General features: G+C 43.2%; 1 protein-coding gene across 4 annotated transcripts in view; it reads left to right on the top strand.

Annotated features, from left to right (window-relative positions):
- The window catches only part of ASAP2 (ArfGAP with SH3 domain, ankyrin repeat and PH domain 2), a 192,767-nt gene that overhangs the window by 126,488 nt on the left and 52,240 nt on the right, over window positions 1–14,039 (top strand). For all 4 annotated transcript variants that reach the window (XM_044292527.1, XM_044292525.1, XM_044292526.1 and 1 more), the window contains exon 8: window positions 11,603–11,678. In XM_044292527.1, coding sequence (XP_044148462.1) covers window positions 11,603–11,678 — 76 coding nt within the window. The remainder of the gene's footprint in view (window positions 1–11,602; window positions 11,679–14,039) is intronic.

The raw sequence follows: 14,039 nt of genomic DNA, 5'->3' as shown, positions 1-14,039 counted from the left end.
CTTGGCCCAGTCTTGACGTTTCAGCTTGTGTGTCTTGTTCAGTGGTGGTCGTCTTTCAGCCTTTCTTACCTTGGCCATGTCTCTGAGTATTGCACACCTTGTGCTTTTGGGCACTCCAGTGATGTTGCAGCTCTGAAATTTGGCCAAACTGGTGGCAAGTGGCATCTTGGCAGCTGCACGCTTGACTTTTCTCAGTTCATGGGCAGTTATTTTGCGCCTTGGTTTTTCCACACGCTTCTTGCGACCCTGTTGACTATTTTGAATGAAACGCTTGATTGTTCGATGATCACGCTTCAGAAGCTTTACAATTTTAAGAGTGCTGCATCCCTCTGCAAGATATCTCACTATTTTTGACTTTTCTGAGCCTGTCAAGTCCTTCTTTTGACCCATTTTGCCAAAGGAAAGGAAGTTGCCTAATAATTATGCACACCTGATATAGGGTGTTGATGTCATTAGACCACACCCCTTCTCATTACAGAGATGCACATCACCTAATATGCTTAATTGGTAGTAGGCTTTCGAGCCTATACAGCTTGGAGTAAGACAACATGCATAAAGAGGATGATGTGGTCAAAATACTCATTTGCCTAAGGCCTCATGCACACGACCGTTGTGTGCATCCGTGGCCGTTGTGCCGTTTTCCGTTTTTTTCCGCGGACCCATTGACTTTCAATGGGTCCGTGGAAAAATCGGAAACTGCACCGTTTGGCAGCCGCATCCGTGATCCGTTTTTCCTGGCCGTGAAAAAAATATGACCTGTCCTATTTTTTTTCACGGCCAACGGTTCACGGACCCATTCAAGTCAATGGGTCCGTGAAAATCACGGATGCACACAAGATTGTCATCCGTGTCCGTGATCCGTGTCCGTTTTTTCCTATCATTTCAATGGCAAACTTGACTTAGATTTTTTTTTCATTTTCATGTCCGTGGATCCTCCAAAAAACAAGGAAGACCCACGGACGAAAAAACGGTCACGGACCAACGGAACCCCGTTTTGTGGACAGTGAAAAAATACTGTCGTGTGCATGAGGCCTAATAATTCTGCACTCCCTGTATGGTGGTGTCCCAAGTTTCCCCTGATGATAGAAAGAAAGATCAGGCTGTTGGATTTCAACATGCCCAATCCTATGGGATGAGCTGCCAGAGGTTGCAGTCTACTCCCCTCTCCCCTTTTGGACCACATACACACACAGCTCAGCTGACGGGCCAAGTGGGGGGATGGGATATCTGTTGTTTGGCCAGCTGAAGTGCATGTCCAGTATATAGCAGTATGCATACTGTAGGATGATGGGGTCACCTTGGCCCTCATTTCTCAGGCAGTCTGGATTTGCAGACAGGGGAGTATAAATATTAATCTGCAGAGAGCTGGTCTGCATCTGCCCGAGGTGGAGAAATGACTTATGCGACAAGCGCCACAATTAATATAATGGCATTTACCGGTGTATTTATTACAGAACATGCACATTCTAGTCAAACGAGCGGCCAGCAATTCTAGACACAAAAGGCCATTCCTGCAGCTTGTAATTACTGCCTCTAATGAGGCAAATCACCGTAAGAGTGAAGAACATGGACAGTGGCGTCTGACTTCCGGGTATTACTACGGATTTGTCACTGTCGCCTCTTATTAAATGTGCACATACAAATGTGTAGCAGCGGCGGTGATCTCACTAGACTGTATTGTATGGAGTAAAGGCAGGTGGAGTAGCCGTCTTCACCTTCCTAACCAACTTTTATGTATCCTGTTGTTTTTTGTATACAGCTCCTATGCATGTAGATGTATCTCCATGGTAACAAACTGTAGATGAGTGAGCCAATTCGTAAGAGTTCTGCATCTACAACGGGGTGCCCCCGAAGCTGAGGATGCCCCCCTCACAGACTGATTGACATGTCCGGACATCTTGGCGCCTTGGATAATCTCGCGCCCCCCGCCGCTGCTCCGAATATTGACACAAGCACAGAGGCTATGCTTCTGTTACTAAAGCAGCGACTGTTCATGTGCTGCTACCCAGAAGGAAGTGTAGAGGTGCACGCACAGTCGCTGCTCCAGTAGCGGAGATGTCCAACCTTGTCATTCAAACATCAAGTGGGAGCATCCTCAGATTTTGGCCTCATGCACACGACCGTATTTCTGGCCGTGTGCGATCTGCATTTTTTGTGGGTCGCACACAGACCCATTCATTTCCGTGGATCAAAAAAAAAAAAAAAACACACACAGCACACAGATATCATCATCTGTGTGCAGCCGGGCTACAAATTATAGAACCTGTCCTATTCTGGCCTCTTTACAGTGGGTCATTTTGCGGATCTTACAGTGGGTCATTTTGCGGATCCGTGATTTGCGGACCCCAAAGCAGATGTGTCCTTGTGCAAGAGGCCTTAGGGATATCCCAGCCCAGGTGCAAAACTCTTCTTGCTGAGACGAATCGATTTGCTAATCTCTATAAAGCTCCATATACATGACTGTATGGTCGTCCTGCCCGTGTTGTGGACCATAAACAACGGGTCTGCAAAACACGGGCACCAGCCGCGTGAACTCCGTATTGCAGTGTGGACTCATTGACTTGAATGGGTCCACGATTCGCAAGATACGGCAAAACATAGGACGTTCTACCTTTTGTGGTGCGGAGGCGCAAACTCGGAAGCCCTCGGAAAGGCTTCAGCGTGTTTCCATGGGCTTCCGATCTGTGGCTCCGCTCCGCAAAAGATAGGATATGTCCAATGTTTTGCCGTACCTTGTGGATCGCTGGCCCATTCAAGCTAATAGGTCCACACTGAGATACGGAGTTCACACGGCCGGTGCCTGTGTTTTGCGGTCCGCAGGACGGCCATACGGTGGTGAGAAAGGACCCTAAAAGTGTAAATAAAAAAATGTCTACTTTCTTTCTACTTACCCTCTAATTCTTGTGACCTTTTGTATGTACCAGAATGTTAGACGCATAGAAGGGGGTATGACTGCAGGATTAGACTACACAGAGTTAGTTTGTAGTCTGTTACCACGGAGACACATGGGAGCAGTAGGAAAAATTTTAAGGCCGAGTTGATTCAGACACCGCTCAACATCTTGTACAGACTTTTTTTTTTGTCACGCCCCTATCCTCCACCACTTTCCACACTGGTCTTCATTTTTTAACCTACCCCAAAATGGCCAACTTTCATGCTATGGAATACGTAATAGTCTACAGAATATGAGCAGCTGCAGGTCCCATCCCCCTGCAGTCACAGATGACCCCTATACGGTTTTATATGACAGTAACCTAATCATTCTATGAGGGGAACACTTTAATTGTTTGGTCTTCTTGACTCCTGATAGTCATTGATCCGCTCGCTTCGTGCCCCCAGGCTCTGTAGAGTAGCGCTCATCAATATACTGTAATCCTGTCAATTCTAATATAATGTCTGGCACCTAGCCGCGTCCTCTGCCCCCAAACACTTAGCGATTGCTCATAAAGTGATTAGATTTTTTTTCCTTCCTCTCTCTACTGAGCTTCAATAACCATTGGCTTTTTAGGAAATCCAATTCTGCTGCTGCAGTTCAAAACTGGAAATCTAATCAGATAAATGGCTCTGATAATCTGATTATTGCATCTCTGATTTACAGCGTGCTGCAGCTACCGCCAGAGGATCCGGTAGAGAAAACTCATTTGTGTTTGCAATGGGTTGATGTGCACCCTGGGGTAGCCCAGAATCCAGCAGCTGTAGCCGCAGCAGTGTGCTTAACTCCTTAGCAGCCAACTGGCTTCAGCACCACATTATTGTTTCCCAACGTCAAAATCGGACTTCTGTTTAAAGGTTCTGCTGTTTAAAGGGATGCTTCTTCTGTCAGAAGGGGTGTTTTTTTTTCTTTCTTTCTTTCCTTCTTTCTTTTTTTTTTTTTTTTTTAAGGGAGACAGACCGCTTGTTCGCAGTGCAGTGTTGTGCATCTTGGGCAGGAAGGAGATGCGTGACTGCGCGTACGCAGAAGTGATAGACTATGGGGCAGACAAGAGATTACAGGAACACTGTGATTATCTGAAACTATATATATGTTTACGCTTTCGGGACTCCATGACCGATAGTCTATACAGGTCCTTCTAAAAAAAAAATTTGCATATTGTGATAAAGTTCATTATTTTCTGTAATGTACTGATAAACATTAGACTTTCATATATTTTAGATTCATTACACACAACTGAAGTAGTTCAAGCCTTTTATTGTTTTAATATTGATGATTTTGGCATACAGCTCATGAAAACCCCAAATTCCTATCTAAAAAAATTAGCATATCATGAAAAGGTTCTCTAAACGAGCTATTAACCTAATCATCTGAATCAACTAATTAACTCTAAACACCTGCAAAAGATTCCTGAGGCTTTTAAAAACTCCCAGCCTGGTTCATTACTCAAAACCGCAATCATGGGTAAGACTGCCGACCTGACTGCTGTCCAGAAGGCCATCATTGACACCCTCAAGCAAGAGGGTAAGACACAGAAAGAAATTTCTGAAGGAATAGGCTGTTCCCAGAGTGCTGTATCAAGGCACCTCAGTGGGAAGTCTGTGGGAAGGAAAAAGTGTGGCAGAAAACGCTGCACAACGAGAAGAGGTGACCGGACCCTGAGGAAGATTGTGGAGAAGGACCGATTCCAGACCTTGGGGGACCTGCGGAAGCAGTGGACTGAGTCTGGAGTAGAAACATCCAGAGCCACCGTGTACAGGCGTGTGCAGGAAATGGGCTACAGGTGCCGCATTCCCCAGGTCAAGCCACTTTTGAACCAGAAACAGCGGCAGAAGCGCCTGACCTGGGCTACAGAGAAGCAGCACTGGACTGTTGCTCAGTGGTCCAAAGTACTTTTTTCGGATGAAAGCAAATTTTGCATGTCATTCGGAAATCAAGGTGCCAGAGTCTGGAGGAAGACTGGGGAGAGGGAAATGCCAAAATGCCTGAAGTCCAGTGTCAAGTACCCACAGTCAGTGATGGTCTGGGGTGCCATGTCAGCTGCTGGTGTTGGTCCACTGTGTTTTATCAAGGGCAGGGTCAATGCAGCTAGCTATCAGGAGATTTTGGAGCACTTCATGCTTCCATCTGCTGAAAAGCTTTATGGAGATGAAGATTTCATTTTTCAGCACGACCTGGCACCTGCTCACAGTGCCAAAACCACTGGTAAATGGTTTACTGACCATGGTATTACTGTGCTCAATTGGCCTGCCAACTCTCCTGACCTGAACCCCATAGAGAATCTGTGGGATATTGGGAAGAGAAAGTTGAGAGACGCAAGACCCAACACTCTGGATGAGCTTAAGGCCGTTATGGAAGCATCCTGGGCCTCCATAACACCTCAGCAGTGCCACAGGCTGATTGCCTCCATGCCACGCCGCATTGAAGCAGTCATTTCTGCAAAAGGATTCCCGACCAAGTATTGAGTGCATAACTGAACATAATTATTTGAAGGTTGACATTTTTTTGTATTAAAAACACTTTTCTTTTATTGGTCGGATGAAATATGCTAATTTTTTGAGATAGGAAATTTGGGTTTTCATGAGCTGTATGCCAAAATCATCAATATTAAAACAATAAAAGGCTTGAACTACTTCAGTTGTGTGTAATGAATCTAAAATATATGAAAGTTTAATGTTTATCAGTACATTACAGAAAATAATGAACTTTATCACAATATGCTAATTTTTTTAGAAGGACCTGTATATGTATGTATATGTGTGTGTATGTATGTGTGTGTGTATATAAATATATATATATATATATATATATATATATGTATATATATATACACATACACACACACACATTTATTTGTATGTGTGCGAGACAGACCGGGTGTCGTGCTGTGGGCGGCCTACAGAGATACGGCGCCTACACCGGACCTCACTCATCGCACATTCTATGCTAGTCTTTATGCCCTCTTTGTAACCCACTTGGTCTATTATCAACGGGACCTATTTCTGTCTATCGGGCAAAGCTGGGCAGTCCATACTTGGGGAGGGTGATAAAACGGTCATTGCACTAGTTGGGGTGAAGGAGAGATAGTGACAGGGTTGCCTAGGGTCTTGACCCAGCACTGTGTCTTTCTGTCTAGGTACTTAGGCACCCTTCATCCTGTCTGTCAACATTTTTGCTGTCCCTGCATATGGTCCTCTCCCATCTCCGCCATTTAGGAGAGTAGTGTAACCAGTGGCTACAAAACTAAGTGTTTAGTACTAAAGGGCCTACAATTTTATCTTTAAATACATTATTAAATGTTTTAAGCGAAAGTAAGCTACCCATCACTTGTTAATAGATTCAAGAGTAGGATATACCTGTAGATGCCTGGCGCGGTCTATCAAACAAGAGGGGGCATTATGGGGACAGACGTTTGGTGCACTGAGGGTCTAAGGCGCACCATTTTGGTGCCATGAACATCCTGGCTTTTGTGGGCATAGTGCAGCCACAAATGGTATGCTTTAAACTGTGTATTTCACCCCTACACACAAGACGATTAGTTTATTAGGCAAAACAAGCAGATTCCCTTTAAGGGAGCATTCACACGAAGCCCGTGCCCGTATTGCATTCATTTCAATGGGTCCGCAAATCCGGAGGTGCGGAACGGAACCTTACAGAAGCACTACAGAGTGCTTTCTGAGGTTCCGTACAGTGCTTCTGCACCGCAAAAAGATAGAGTTTGCTCTTTCTTTTTGCGGAACGGAGGGATCGCGGACCCATTCAAGTGAATGGGGCCGCAATGCCTATACGGCTGCCACGCGGCAGGTGCCTGTGCTTAGCGGACTGCAATTTGCGGTACGCAATATGGGCACGGGCTTTACACGGTTGTGTGAATGCTCCCTAAAAGAGGCATGCCCTATTTTTCTTATGGATTCTGTATCATGGAGGTTTTCTCCCCCAGGAGTATTGCCTCACAGAAACAGAGGCACGCGGGTCCGTAATATAGAGCTATAGGGACTTTGTGTTCCAGTGACAAGCAGTGTATGTACCATTACAGTTTTCACGTGCCTTGTCATCCAGTGATTTTGGGATCTTTTGAATGATTAATAAGCCTAAGGGCTCATGCACACGACCGTATGTATTTTGCGGTCCGTAAAACACGGATCCACTAAAAATACAGATGACGTCAATGTGCATTCCGTATTTTGCGGAACAGAACAGCTGACCACTAATAGAACAGTCCTATCCTTGTTCTATTCTTTTGCGTAACGGACATACGGAAATGGAATGCACACTGAGTAACTTCAGTTTTTTTTTTTTTTGTTATTTTTTGGGAACCATTGAAATGAATGGTTCTGCATATTGTCCGCAAAAAAAGATGGAATGGACTCGGAAAGAAAATGTTTGTGTGCATGAGCCCTAAGAATTACTGTAATGTGCATGCCCAGCACAGATCCCTAGAGCTTAACAGGTATAATTTTGATACACACTGTAGAAATCTCCGTCAAGCTAAAGTGACAGATGCTTAGTAGATATCCCTTCATTCCTGTGATTGGTGACGTATCAGACTTTTTTTGTCACGTGATGTATGAAAAGATTAGAGTTAAAGGGAATATGTTATAAAAAAACATAGGCTCCTGTTCTGCAGAGATCACTTCTGAGTTGTCATCACAGGCAGGATTACAATGAAAAATACATATGCATAACATAAGATACACCATACACAATAGGTGGTGGTCATAACTTATCTACTCCCCCTCCCTGCACACTGACCTTTGCACAGGTTAATAGAGGATGCCCGCAACATTTATAGATGTCACTGAACATCTCCAGTCTATTGTGCTGTATGGTCCATGTGGCTACTGTAAGCGTAAGCCCAACTGCTCAGGCAAGATGGCCAACCCAATCATCATACTACCTGTTTTTAATTAGGGCTGTGTCCACATTTGCTTTGGTGCCTTTGTGTTATTTTTGACAGAATCTTCTACGAAGATTAGCCCAAGGGACGGATTTATGTATGCAATACAGTGTATGCGTGCACATATATATTGTGTGTGTGTGTGTGTGTGTATATATAGATATATCTCTTATATATATAAAAATGAGTTTCTGTCTGTCTGTCTAGACCAGGGGTGCACAACCTGCAGCCCGGGGGCCACATGCGGCCCTTGATACCATTCTGTGCGGCCCACAAACTTCTGGTAACAGACATGTATGCCTATGTCTTGTGGCTGCTCACATGCATTTTTCATGTATTCTCCCATTAGATGGGAGTCCTGGAGGTATAATTAGACATTTATGATATATAACTGTGTGTACAATACGCAATAAACACAGTATTTCACTTGCTAATACCCCTTTAACTTTTATTTTCGGCCCTTGTTATTCCTTCAGTCTGACAATGTGGCCCCCACCCAGAAAACGTTGTGCACCCCTGGTCTAGACGTTCTTTATGCGCGACCAAACGACTGGACCGATCTTCACCAAATTTGGCACACAGATACAGCAGGTGTCCGGGAAGGTTTTAGACCAGGTCTCAGCTCTCTAGGACGTACCGTTCCTTAGATATTCCCAAAAAATGACCTGCATTAGCCAATAGAAGCCAGCAAGCCTTTCACTTAAATGGAATCTGTCACCTGGTTTGAGCATATTAAAGTGTTACTACTGCCATGTACAATAAAATATCTTATTTCTTGCTGTAGTCTTTATTTTTTGTTTCATGGTTTCATTAGCGATAAAATCTACTTTTTCTGTTATGCAAATGAGTGTCCAAAGTGCCGAGAGGGGCATTATTATCCTTCTCTGAAGCCCAGTAACCCCCTACAGTTCCCAGCCCGCTTCCTTTAGAGCCCAGGCACGCCTCTTCCAGCATAAGTGACTGCCCACACCCGAACTCTTTGCCGCTGCCCCTCTCCGCTATGTCATTATTTGGATGTAACTACGACCACAGATTCCTTGCGTCCCCTCGGTGAAAAGTGGATTTTATCGCTAATGAAACCATGAAACAAAAAATGAAGACTACAGCAAGAAATAAGGTATTTTATTGTACATGGCAATAGTAACACTTTAATATGCTCAAACCAAGAGACAGATTCCCTTTAAATCCGAACTTCCATTTACACGGTCAAATGTCTCTTATTAGCGAATACAAACTCGCAGGTCCTACTCCAGGTTGCCATAACAACTGATCACAGGTTTTAGCAGTTCGCATGTACTTAAATATTCAGTCATGACGTATGATGGCACAACTACACGCATGGGGGGCAGGGGCCACTATTAAACGGACGGGTGCTGTGGAGTTCACTGTTACAGGGGCGTGCACTGTGGAGTTCACTGTTAAATGGGTGGGCACTGTGGAAGTCACTGTTAAAGGGGCAGGTACTGTGAAGGGCTCTGTTAAAGGGGCGGCCACTATGAAGGTCACTGTTAAAGGGGCGGGTACTGTAGAGGTCACTGTTATGGAGGAAAATGTTGATATCTTTTTACGACACACGGAAACATAAGATGTAATAGGTGAAATATACCCGTGCGAAGCCGGGTCCTTCTGCTAATATATATATACATACACACACACACACACACACACAATTTTAACACTATAGCGCTTTCATAGTGAGAGTGACTTTGCAGAGTCACTATTATTTCTGTGGTGTCCTTGAATGTAAAGTCTGTTATTCACTTGACCATAAAACCACAAGACTTGTCTTTATTGTCACTGGATAGTCCTGTTTCCGAATTAGAATATTGTGGTATGTCATCAGTATCACAGTCTGAAACCACGAGTACTGTACATACTACTGTATACGTTTTATATGTATAAATGTATCTCAAGCGTAACGTTATATTATTTCTCCCTCTTTGGCTTTCACAGGGATAGTCCTGAAATGCAGCAGTATGGGAGTGTGGGCAGTAATGCACCCCAAAATATATTTTTTTTACTATGAATTTCCATCAGTGGATTTTCAAACGAAAACCTTGGACAAAAAAAATGTATGGAATATACATTGTTCTGCTTATGGAACCACCTCTGTATGGAATAGTGCACTCTGCTGCACTAATAGTGTCCCTGATTTATAGCACCCGATGGAAGCTAAAAAACGCACTGTTGGCCACCGTCGGTATAGTGTGAGCCTTTGGATATGTTTAGTTTATGTGCCCAGAGCTTTCCCAGTGCATACCGCAAAGCGAAATAGAGAAACACATTGCTGAAGCTTTAATCTCTTTAGGTCCACAATTTTGTGCTGATGAATTTCTTATATATATATATATATATATATATATATATATATATATATATAGAAAGAAAGAGCAGCATTGTGTAACAATGTGGTGTGTGTGTATATAGGTGTATTCAATTACATCAATACAAATACAACTAATATAATAAATAATCCAAAAGTAGATAAAAAGCATATATAAAAGTGTACAAATGATACAGTGATACATATTAATAGTGGTCAGGTGTATTATTCTGAAGAAACTCTCAAAATCCCACACGTTACCCTAAAGTTGAATTCTGCCTGCCTGTGATCACCACTAGAGGGAGCCCAGGAGTACTTCTTACAATATTAAAACCATATACAGTAAGCTCATAAGCTCCCCCTTGTGGCAGCTCAAGAATTGTCGCATTTTATTCTATGGCAGATGAAGGATAGCAAGTGAATATGGATCCCTATAAAGATATATAATTAAAGTTCATCAACATAGAACATTGGGCTTAAAATGTCATAATATGTAATGATAAACCTCATATGACCATATCAGCCGTGGTGAGGTTTCGTTGATAGTGTCACAACAATATGAAAGGTACATTACATGGATTATTATTTTTCAGCGGACACCGCTTCATCTGAGCATTATGCTCATTTGCATTTTGTGCTCCATACATCTCAACAATTTTTCTTGCTTGATGTGACAGTCTTTAAAGGGCATCTGTCAGCAGTTTTGTACCTATGACACCGGCTGACCTGTTATATGTGCACTTGGCAGCTGAAGGCGTCTGTGCTGGTTCCATGTTCATATGTGTCCACATTGCTGAGAAAAGTGATGTTTTATTATATGTAAATGAGCAACGGGGGCGTAACCATTACACCTAGAGGCTCTGCTCTCTCTGCAACTGCTGCACTTTGACAGGACCAGGCAGTATAAAAGTGATCACACCAGGCCCTGTCAGAGTGGAGAGGGTGCGGCAGTTGCAGAGAGAGCAGAGCCTCTAGGTGTAATGGTAACGCGCCCGTTGCTCCTTGAGGCTCATTTACATATAATGAAACATCACTTTTCTCAGCAATGTGGACACATATGAACATGGGACCAACACAGATGCCTTCCGCTGCCAAGTTTCATATACTGTAAATCTGCTGATAGATGCCCTTTAAATGGGGGTCAAGAGACAGAAAATCTAAATGGTGAACCTCATTCGGTTAGTGTTACTCTGTTGGCACACTATGGAGGATGGGCATATATATAATTCAGGGAGCATTTCTTGTATTTTGGATCATCCGTACTGATGATGTGCTGGTGACATGCAGGTATGCTACATGAGCTCTAAATCCTCGGCAGTGTAATTGCTTTCAGGATGATTTGTGTTATTGCATACATCTGCTCGCTCCATCATTTCCATTGATGCCTTCCACATGCCGTCACCCCGGCTGCTTCTGACCTCTGCTCACAGGTCTCGTTTTTCCTTTTCAGCTTTTTCCAAGATGGACTGAAAGCTGTCGAAAACCTCAAACCTTCCATCGAGAAACTATCAACAGATCTGCACATGGTAATTTCAGTCTTTTATTCTCAAGTGCTATTAATGGGTAACTGCTGTTTTTGCGCAGAGGTTTCTGTGCAGTTTATAATAATATCAAATTGACTCTCCACGTAGATGTGAATATGTAACAAAAGAACATTGCCTTTCGTACCATGATCAAGGTGGCTCAGTGGTTAGCACTGGTTCCTTGCAGCGCTGGGGTCCTACATCTGCATGGAGTTTGGATGTTCTCCCCGTGTTTGTGTGGGTTTCCTCCTACACTCCAAAGACAGACTGATAGTGAAAGTAGACTTCCCAGATTTCCGCAGATGGCAGCTGCACAGACGCAGCAGCTTGGAGCTCCTTGAAGTGAAATTTTGTTTTTAATCTCTATTGGTCCGTAATTTATGTTTATAGCTACCAAAATAAAATGTCATTGTATAACGAAGTTACTTCTTTCTTCTCCTGTTTGTTCAATGTGAAGTAGAACATGTGGTGTGGCATTATCCTTAGACTCTAGCTGTTCTGAAACTACAATTCCCAGAATGCTCCATTCCCGTTTGATGGGAGTTACAAGAACAGCTGAGCAAGTGTACATGCTTGGAGTAGTAGTTTCACAGCAGCTGGCGTGCCAAAGGTTGCCAACCCCGGTCATAGAGACTCCTTCTTACATGTACCCTGTATAGTGATATCCACCATGGAAGAGAATTGTGTATTGTGGGGAGGGTAGACTTCCTGAAAGAGGACTTCAAATTACCTTTCTAAACAGAGCGTTAAAGGGGTTATGCCATAGCCTAACATCACATATTCACAGTATAGATGATAAATACAGTATATGAACACTCTGGGTCCAGCTGCTAGGAGCACCACAATCACTAAAACGGGGATCCCAAGCTCCCCATGTCAGGCTCATTTGAATGGAGCGGTGGACTCGCACGTACCTTGCCTCTACATTCAAAGTCTGTAGGACTGATAGACATGGCACAGTACAGCGATCATCTGTCTCTTTTATGGACTTCGAATGGAGCTGCATGACACATGCACGACCACCACTCCATTCAGATGCCTCCCCATTCTATAGATCAGTGGGGGTCCTCGCTGGTGGACCCCCAGTGACTACACATTTCTGATAAAAATTTGTAGTTTAACCCCTTTAGGGTACATCCATATGTAGTGTTTACTTCATGTGTAAAATCCATGCTGATTTGCCCTGTGCATTGCAGAAAGTGGAACACGGCAATCCACAGCATAAATTAGCATCTTTTGGATTTGAAATCCGCACCACAAAAATCTCATCCACTTTTCTGCTACTGTAAGATGTTGAGGACTTTAAGTGCCGAAATCTGCAGCATCTCTGCCACACGTTGCTGTACTCTTAAAGGGGTATTCTGGCACAATACAAAGGCCTGGGTATAGCCTTCAAATGGCTGAATCCACCTGCCACTTTGATGGTGCCCACGCCTCCGTTGCATTGCGTCTGTTCTGGTCATGGCACAAAATAGTTGGGATTGCCGTTCAGCTTTAGGCAGGTCATCAAGCTTATTTATTATTTCTTGCCAGAATAATACATTTGTGACGTTCTGCACCCATCACTAGAGGAAGTTTAGGCACCTTTTTTATGCATTAAAGTCAATTATAACCCAGTCTGCACTAAGTTTATGAGCTCCCTCTGGTGGTCATCTCAGGCAACCTGAATTCACAAGTCACAAGCATTTCTGCTTTAGGTATTGAAATCTGTATTGTGAGATTATACATAATCTCCAGCATATAAATACATGATTCATTTTAGTTATATTTTTTTTTCTAGAAATTTGGGTGAAACCAGAATCTGTAGCTCCTATAGGGGGTTAATATTCAGAGACCAGGAAACCAGACAGTCTGGAGATATACCTGCAAAAGGACCTGGATTTAATGTGGAAATGTAAAAGTACCAGATCCACCATGGGCATAAGTCATACATGTGGACAACCAGATCCGCTACTATGGAATATACTGTAGGTGGACATATAAAAGCAGGCTACAATGCAGGATGTCACGGGTTGTGTTCCTCTACAGGCTTGGTCTGCAGCTTATCATTTTCCATCTTTGTCCTTCTTTTTTTTTTATTATTAAATATATATCGCCATGTAGTACTTTGCTTTTAGCTGTGATACTTTGTTGTAATGCAGCCGTTGGGTGAGCTATACTTGTTTCACTGCAGAGATCTTAAGGGACTTCATTAGGATCTGAAAGTGTTAATTAGGATCAGAACACATCATCAGCTACTGAAAAGTAATGTATATTTCATAGATATAGTCACTTTGAAATAGATAATTCTTTAAAGGATCTGGACACCTTTGTAAAAAAATTTTTACACTAATTAAAATTATTTTGTGGAGAAAATAATTTCTC

Source organism: Bufo gargarizans, chromosome 4 (genome assembly GCF_014858855.1).
Source record: "Bufo gargarizans isolate SCDJY-AF-19 chromosome 4, ASM1485885v1, whole genome shotgun sequence".
In the NCBI taxonomy this organism is placed as follows: domain Eukaryota; kingdom Metazoa; phylum Chordata; class Amphibia; order Anura; family Bufonidae; genus Bufo; species Bufo gargarizans.
Note: the sequence above shows the minus strand (reverse complement) of the source record. Positions and strands in the feature narration are given on the sequence as shown.